The following is an 8,911-nucleotide window of genomic DNA, read 5'->3' as shown; positions in this document are numbered from 1 at the left end:
ATGCATTCACAAACTCTTCTCCTCCTCCTCCTAGTCCTTCTCCTCTATCTATCATCCATACCACCTTCTCTGTCCCGAAGCAACTACTCAAAATGTCAACCAATCCCCTACTCATGTGGAGATATCCACTTCACCCCCAAGTATCCTTTCAAACTCCACGGCGTTGGCCAGCCGGACTGCCGCCACGGGGATTTGTACCTTACGTGCAACAACAACTCGACGTTACTCATCAACATCAACGGGTTCAGCTACCAAGTCAAGCATCTCAACGAGGCCCTCCGAATTATCACCGTCGTCTCCGTTCTCTTCGTCGACCAGGTTTGCCCTCAGCCGTACTACACCACCACCTTCAACACCTCGGAGTTAGAGTACACCTCCGAAGACGTCAACCTCACCGTGTACTTAAACTGCACCGGAAGGCCCACGTCGACGTTGCAGTCGTATAAAATCACATGCTTGTCGGTCCTCGTCGAGCACCCATCGTACTACGCGATCGGCGAAAACGGCAGTTCGGGTGCGGCGAATAAGTGCAGCAAGGTGACAGTGGTTCCGATGATCCGGACGGCAGCGGAGAAGTTAATGAAACCGAATTCGAGCTTAGGACATGCGTTGAGCGAGGGGTTTATGCTCAGATGGATAGCTGGTAAGTGAATGGTGAGATGTTTGTATTAATTCTGGTGGAGTTTGTGGTCGTTATTATATCTCTCCGAGTAATTTTACTTGTTTTTGCCCATATGGGTCGTTTCATCGATCATGTCCTCCAGGTAATAGATGTTTTTATCCGGCATAAACTACTTTATTCCGGTTCTTATTCCACGTACTCTTTGTTCGATCTCTACTACTAGAAGGCAAAAGATCACTTCAAAATTTTCAATCTTTTAATTGCGTTTGTTGATGCCCAAGGAGGAGTCCACCATTTGTTCCAATGTCTTATTAGTACCATTAATGCTTATTCTTGCTCTTTTATAATTTAATTGCATCACTCGGTAAGTAGATTATTCATGTGATCATTGTGCCTTTTTTTTAAGGTGATCCTCCTCTTCCCCCACCACCTAATGGGAGTACTACTGGCAAGCCAAAGAAGAAGAAAGTAATAGGTAACAAAATTTTCTATATTCTACCATCTCTGATCATTTTCATTCATCAATTAATCAGACCCAATTACTAGCATAAGTGATTGTCTAACCTATAGTAGTTGTATACGTTTCTATTCTAATAGATATATATATTTTTTCCTCTGCTCAGGTCTCATAGTGGCCGCAGTTGGGAGCTCATTGCTTTGCATGCTATGTTTTGTGATCTATATACAAAAGAAGAGAAGAAAGCGTTCCCTCTCGTCGAAGCTCCTCGACCGGGATTCTCCCCGGGAGGTTCATCCCAGTGACGTAGAACTGGGCAGTAACCATTACCAGACCCGCCTCTTCTCCTACCCCGAGCTCGAGGAGGCCACCGATGGCTTCCACGCCTCCAGAGAACTCGGCGAGGGAGGCTTCGGCGCCGTCTACAAAGGCATGAGCGATTCTAATAGACGTCAAAGGATAATTACAGAGATAATAATGTACATATGTATAAAATATGAATATAATGAAGTAGAAAATCTTAATTAGATATAAGCTGTAGTGATTCTATAATGGAAGTAATAACTATATAAATTTTCTAAAAGATTTAACTTATTTAGTTAGTTCGAACCTCAAAGAGCTCCGTTTGTTTGTAATTGTAGGGAAGCTGCGAGATGGTCGGACGGTTGCAGTGAAACGGTTGTACGAGAACAACTACAAGCGAGTAGAGCAGTTCATGAACGAGGTGGAGATCCTCTCCCGCCTCCGCCACCAGAGCCTCGTCAGCCTGTACGGCTGCACCTCCCGCCACAGCCGCGAGCTCCTCCTCGTCTATGAGTTCGTCCCCAACGGCACCATCGCCGACCACCTCCATGGCTCCTTCTCGGTCAAACGCGCACTCACCTGGCCCATCCGCATACGCGTGGCCATCGAGACTGCCGACGCCCTCTCCTACCTCCACGCCGTCGACCCCCCCATCGTCCATCGCGACGTCAAGACCAACAACATCCTCCTCGACGGCAGCTTCCACGTCAAAGTCGCCGATTTCGGCTTGTCGAGACTCTTCCCGACGAACGTCACGCACGTCTCTACGGCGCCGCAGGGCACGCCGGGATACGTTGATCCGGAGTACCACCAATGCTACCAGCTGACCGACAAAAGCGATGTCTATAGCTTCGGAGTGGTGCTACTCGAGCTGATCTCGTCGAAGCCGGCCGTGGACATAACGAGATCGAGTGACGAGATTAATTTAGCAAACATGGCCATGAGGAGGATTCAAAAGTGCGAGTTGGAGAAACTCGTCGACCCGGAACTCGGGTATGACTCGGACTTGGCTATAAAGAAGATGATCACCATGGTAGCAGAGCTAGCTTTCAGATGCTTGCAGCATGGCCGGGATAGGAGGCCGCCTATAAGAGAAGTTCTTGAGGTGTTGAAAGGGATAGAGAGGGAGGGATACAAGGTTGAGGATGGTGAAGCCGGCGACGAGATTGAGAGAGATTGTGCGGGGTTATTGAAGAATACGGCGCAGTTTTCACCGGATTCTGTTATTCATGAGTGGGAGAGCAGGACAACTACATCAAACGATAGCACGTAGGAATAAAATATAGCGTAAAGTGAAAAATTATGAGTAAAATGTTCGTTGTAATGAATTTCGAGATTAACCATACTTAAAAATTAATATAAATATTCACTAAAATAACACTAAAAATAAAGAATAAGGAAATACCGTGCTCACACTAATACCACTTGTTATACATAACCTAATTCTTACATTTCATGTGTGATGTGATCTTACGAAATAAAAAAGAGATTAAAAATAATAACAACAAAATTAGAGTTTTATATGGTAAACCCTCTTAAGAAATATAATTATGAGGTAATAAGAAATATAACATTAAATCATCTCATAACACAAGAGGCTCTTTCTTATCATGTATTGACTCCTTATGAGCATTTAAAAGGCAGGCCCGAGTGCTATTGGGCTTATCTTATACCCCTATATGCACCGCACACTCCACACTTCTATGTATCTCTCTATGAACTATTGCATATCACCTTCGCGTACTCTCAGTGTGCAACCACAAACCTTTGTTTGCCAACTAAAAGATTAGCTCTCTATAGTTTTATTTAAGATTCCAAACTCTATGTTCTTCTCTTAATTAAATTGAGATATACTTCTAATCCTATTAGTAAACTCCTAAAGATATTTATATAAAAAAAAACTACGTATTTTTAGGGATATACATACAATCTCATCTTTAGAAAAGTATACGAGCAAATAAATGATTCTCTAAGAGTATATATGCACACACAAAAAAAGATATTATTTTTATTATATCTATTCATGTACAATGCACCACTTGAGGTGCATCATTGCTCACTTTATATTTCCACTTGCATAACTCTCACATGCTTTTTAGAAGGTATTTTAAAAATACAATACTTACTGCAAGCGTAATCTCTCCATAAGAGTTTGTTTCTTGTTGGAATAAGTTTATTTTCATCCCCTAAATTCATAATAAATTTCTAAACTTCTTTTAGTAGTACATGATTACCCTCTTAAACTATTAGAAATACATCATTTGATTCATACCCTTTCTTAGTTGTCGAAATTATTACGTACCAAAAAGATTTAGTGGATCGTTATAAAAAAAGAATGATAATTTAGAGGTTGAAAAAAAAATTTATCCCTATCTTTTATATAAATATTGGCTTGCATTTTCACCGGCGGAGGGCCATCATGGGACGCTAAATTAAGATGTTTTTTATATTCAGTATAAGAAAATTTTTAAAAATATTTCTACTGATAATTGGTCCCTTACTAAATAAAATAAACACTATTTGGAACCAAATTTATCTTCAAAAATAGACTCGAAAAAAAATTTCATATCAAATTTAATTATGAGCCGACTCGATCAAATAAGCTTGATGTAATTTATAATGCTCGAAACAATTTCTAACTCGCTTGAGCTCGAGCTCAAAATTAGCCCCTTATAAAAAAAAAAAGGGTCATGTTATAAAATCCTCCAAAATAGGGTTTTAGTCAAAATAATAATAAAAATGCAGTGTTAAACAAGAGAAAAGTTTGGAGTAAAAGTATCATTTTATATTTGTTTTGTTAAGACAGGCTGCAAAGCGAAGATATTTTTTATAGTTTAGGATGTGTTAAAAGAATGATGAAATGCATGCGGAATGGGCAATAATTTAAGTGGGATCTTAGTGTAAATATTTTTGAAAAGAATGGCTGCCTCTAATTTTGGATAGGTGGAGGAAATGAATTCACTTGCTCGGTTATGCCTACATTTTTAATATACACATAAACTCGTCCATATACATTGTCGTTGTATCTATAAAGGAACGATGACATTTATGGAATGTGAAATAATAGGCAGACATCATCGTCAACCATTCCAAATTAAGTCCTCCATTTATTTAAATGACAGCCAGAAGGCAAATAATAGTAGTCTTAAACATAGTATATAGGTTGTCAATGCATGACGGGATATCCTCAGAGCTCCGGTGGTTTGTGATGTCCACCACCGATGGGCGGCTGTCCTTCTCCCGGCCCATGGCCACCGCGCATCCACCCGTCTTTCTCGTACTTCTTCTGCAAGTAGTTGATAAAGTCCACACAGTAGGGAATACGTCTCTGCGGCTGACCATTATGGGCTTTAACGAGGGGCCGGGGACCGACTTCGCAGCGCTTTACCAGCTGGTTGACATGATCGGATGTGGTCCAGTTGTAAACGGAGAAGATCATGATTTCCGGGCACACCCGAGGGAGTTTGCGGAATTCTTCGCAGGTGCGGGGTGAGGGCTGGCATCCCCACCGGAGGAAGCCCTTGAGATCTCTAATAGTTTCCGGGTGGCCGACGTATCCCCCGCAACGGTATATGATCTGATTGCGGTCGACGCGTGGCGTCGCGTTCTCTCCGATGGCTTTTGGGTGCACCTCCACCATCGGCTGAACCGGCTTGGGGACAGAGGGACGCGGCGGAGGTGGTAGACTGCTATAGTCGGAGAAGTCGTCGTCGGCGACGTGGATATTGACAACATTGGGAGGGAGCTGGTATTTGAAATGATGGGCAACACCAGGAGGGACCTTCTTGAGACCCAGTAAGGTCCAGCCTGCGGCAAAGAGGAGTCGCCAAGATAAGCTCCACCACATTTTGACTCTCTCTCTCTCTCTCTCTCTCTCTCTCTCTCTCTCTCTCTCTCTCTCTCTCTCTCTCTCTCTCTCTTCTCAATGGTATGTTGTTTAATTACAAAGGAAAGATGAAAATTACGGAATGAGAAAGAAAAAAACAAAACGGCAAACAGTCTCATCAACCTTCCAAATTAAGTCCTCCGTTTATTTTAAATGCCAGCTAAAAGAGAAACGATAGTAGTCTAAACATGGTATATATGTCGTTAAGGCATGATTGGATACCCTCAGAGCTGCGGTGGTTTGTGATGCCCTTCTCCTTGCCCGTGGCCGCCGCGCCGCCGCCCGTCGTCCCCGTACTTTTTATGCAAGTAGTTGATGAAGTCGACACAGTAGGGAATAAACCTCTGTGGCTGGCCATCATGGGGAGTCGTGAAGGGCCGGGGACCGGCTCTGCAGCGCCGGAACAGGCGGTTGACGTGGTCCGGCGTGGCCCAGTTGTAGATGGAGAACATGACATCCCCGCACACTCGAGGGACTTTGCGGAATCCCTCGCAGGTGTGGGGTGAGGGCTGGCATCCCCACCGGAGAAAGCCCTTGAGGTCGCTGATCGTCTCCGAGTGGCCGAGGTATCCCCAGCAATGGTATATGATCTGCTTGCGGTCGCGCGGCATCACATTCGCTCCGACGGCTTTCGGGTTCACCACCATCGGCGGATCCGGCTTGGGGACAGAGGGACGCGACGCAGCTAATAGATTCCTATTGTCCGGAAAGGCGATTGATTGGTTTTGGGCTTCGTCGCCTGCAACACTGGGAGGAAGAAAGGTCCAACATACGGCAAAGAGGAGTCCCCAAGATAAGTTCCACCACATTTTGACTCTCTCTCTCTCTCTCTCTCTCTCTCTCTCTCTCTCTCTCTCTCTCTCTCTCTCTCTCTCTCTCTATACATATATATATATATATATCTCGGTACGAATCGATTGTAGATATATTTCATTCTTACAGGAGTGCTTGGAGTTATGTATATACAATCTACGTTATTTGAAATTAATTGCGGTACAGGTATGCGTTATAGTATCGCAATGACTTCATTTAAGTCGAGTATTATAGTTGATCTGAGAGAATCCAGCGTTCTCAATCAAGCTACTCACGAAATTAAATTGCTCATGATCAAAACAAGCTTTTAATTTGTAAGTATGCGTATATAACTAGCACAATGCTAACTTAATCTAGAAGGTTAACATTAATTAAGCCTATGGATATTGGTAAATAGTTTATTAATTGTTGAGAATAATACCTACTCACTGTGCCCCTTAACCCATAATTTATGATAAATATTTTATTACTGTTGATTTAATAAAATCTAAACAGCTAACCACGTTTGAAGAATATCCATATATAATCCAAGGGAAAAGGGAAAACATATACAAAGCAAATATCAGAACTTTGGAGAGGTATAAATATGCATGCAATAACCCTTCTTTAAGAAAGTCATCCATTAATTAATACATCAAGCAAGGAGATCGATTTGTAAAGCCAAAACCTAATAACTTATAATATACAAAGAGATTCACACTACGTTTGTGCTAATTAAAAACAAGAGAAAGGAACGAGAGCATGCATGCATGCAAAACTTAACGACGTCTATTAATTCCCCTCAGTCCGCCTTCTTCGCCTCATCCGGCTTCCGACTCTCCGCGGTTTGGGCGGCGGAAGTGTCGGCGTTTTTATCCTGTGAGGTCTTGGCGTGGGCTTCGTCTCTCATCTTGAAGTACTTCTCGAAGGCTCTTGGCAAGAACTGGGGGATCAAGAAGCCGAAGAGGTTGACGGAGAAGTAGATCAGATTAGCTACGGCCAGAACCCTCCCAAACCATAGCCAAGCTGCATCCTATATACACAGCCCACCAACAAACTATCATACTTTTTTTTATAACTATATGTTCAAATCTGAACCATTTAATAGATTAACAAAAGAATGCATCATTTACCAAGTGTGATTTATATGAATATCAACTTTGGAAAACTATACAGATAAATAAATAAAAAAATGGCAAGAAAATCGTAATAAAGAAGAGTTATATTTTACCTGGATGAGAGCGGAAGGAGGGAGAGTCTTGTTCATGCAGACGTCGAGCACCCAATCCACGATCACGAATGTCCTCCGCACCGTGTACAGCAGCGGCACGATGGCCCGGACCGGCGGTGAGAAGACCCCGAGCCCGCTGATCACGTTCTCAGTCAGTATCTGGCAAGACAAGAGGAAGAGGTGCGGCGTGGTCGACCGGACGGCGTGGTCGTCGCCGCGCGCGAACCCGCCGAGCACGTACGCCAGCGGCAGGAACAGCCCCACGGTGGTCCCCAGCACCACGTAGGCCCGGAAGAAGAGGCCGTGTTTTCCAACTCCGCCGGCGGCGTGGAAGATCTCCTCGCGGCCGTGGGAGCCGGAGGGGGAGGGGAAGGCGAGGCGGGAGAGGAGGAGGGCGTAGAGGGTGGCGAAGACCGGGAAGAGGAGGTCGAGGAGGGGGACGAGGCCGCTCGCGGAGAAGACCATGATGAAGGCCACGAGCTGGATCTCGATCACGCGGAGGGATCCCATCACGCCGCCCATCAGCGTCTGCTGCTTCTCGTCCGCCGCCGTCTGATCCGGATCCGACCGCGGAGCAACCGCTAACGAAAGACCCGACATTTCTCTTCTTCCTTCCTTCTTAATTACCTTACTCTTTCCTCCTCCTTGATTCCTTTCTTCGTCCTTGGAGACCGCCGGAGAGCGAGATTAGAGGATGGAATAAGACAGCAGACGAAGAGGAAGAGGAAGAGGAAGATTATAGCTAAGTCCAAAATTACGGAAATACCCTTATGTTTGAAAGATAAGGAGAATTTTCGTTTTGCACCCTAGATTATTAGAGTATTTGAGATCGACGCTATCTTTTCTTATACTTTAGTTCGTTAAATTACTTTCAGAAATAAGGCGGGATAAAATTATAAAAACAACTCTTTTTTTGCCTTTTTTAAACACAATTTCATGATTAACCTTAGTCAATTTCAACCTGATGGAGAGACGAGTAATTAAACTCTTGAGTGTAAATAGTTACAAAATAAGATTTGAATTCCATAATCTCAATAATATTGTTAAGTTAACAAAGTGCTAATTTAAAAGTCCATTAACCACTCTAACGAACCATGTTAATTGATCGTGGGTGTTTTGTAATTACGCGAAGTTCTGAGGGCCTTTCTGGCAGGGCTGTGGTGGGTATCTTTTTGGAAGGTGCGTCGTGTCGACGTGCATAACTGACACGTGTCGGCGAATGACATACGTGGCGGTCAAACAGGGAGAGAGGACGAATAGGCGGCGTGTTCGGTAGCTTTGGTCGGCGACCGGTTAAATTCGACTTCTTTCTTTAAAGTTTGAATATAAAATTTGAAACCTAATTAGTGTGCTAATGAAAATTGAGTAAAAACTATTAGAGCTAGATATTTGAAATATGGGTAATTACTGTTATTTTCTTGTTACCTTTTCATATCTTTCCGAAGGAATTGAGAAGATTTTATTCGAACTTTGGAACTTTATTCTGTTCATCTAACAAATGATAGTGAACTCAGATTATTAAAGAGTTCTTTTATCGTACGAATATTTTCAAGTTAGAGGTCAAATTCTAGTAACAAATTCTTTTTTACTATGTTCATCTAATTGTTATTAATCTGTTAT

At 43.2% G+C, this 8,911-nt stretch overlaps 2 protein-coding genes across 2 annotated transcripts; one reads left to right on the top strand and one right to left on the bottom strand.

The window, feature by feature from the left end:
- On the top strand, window positions 1-2,655 carry LOC140767475 (LEAF RUST 10 DISEASE-RESISTANCE LOCUS RECEPTOR-LIKE PROTEIN KINASE-like 1.2). The gene is made up of 4 exons (XM_073107405.1): window positions 1-643; window positions 1,029-1,097; window positions 1,246-1,509; window positions 1,721-2,655. Exons 1-4 carry the CDS (start codon window positions 1-3, stop codon window positions 2,653-2,655), a joined length of 1,911 nt encoding a protein of 636 aa, XP_072963506.1.
- Window positions 2,656-6,677: 4,022 nt separating this feature from the next.
- On the bottom strand, window positions 6,678-7,978 carry LOC140764329 (uncharacterized). Its single transcript, XM_073102848.1, has 2 exons — window positions 7,292-7,978; window positions 6,678-7,093 (listed from the first exon to the last, which is right to left on the bottom strand). Exons 1-2 carry the CDS (start codon window positions 7,889-7,891, stop codon window positions 6,863-6,865), a joined length of 831 nt encoding a protein of 276 aa, XP_072958949.1. The 5' UTR covers window positions 7,892-7,978; the 3' UTR covers window positions 6,678-6,862.
- Window positions 7,979-8,911: the final 933 nt, after the last annotated feature.

Source organism: Typha angustifolia, chromosome 1, assembly GCF_048772165.1.
Source record: "Typha angustifolia cultivar Huaian chromosome 1, ASM4877216v1, whole genome shotgun sequence".
NCBI classification, from domain to species: domain Eukaryota; kingdom Viridiplantae; phylum Streptophyta; class Magnoliopsida; order Poales; family Typhaceae; genus Typha; species Typha angustifolia.
The sequence above is the reverse complement of the archived record's forward strand: the minus strand, read 5'-3'. Positions and strand labels throughout refer to the sequence as shown.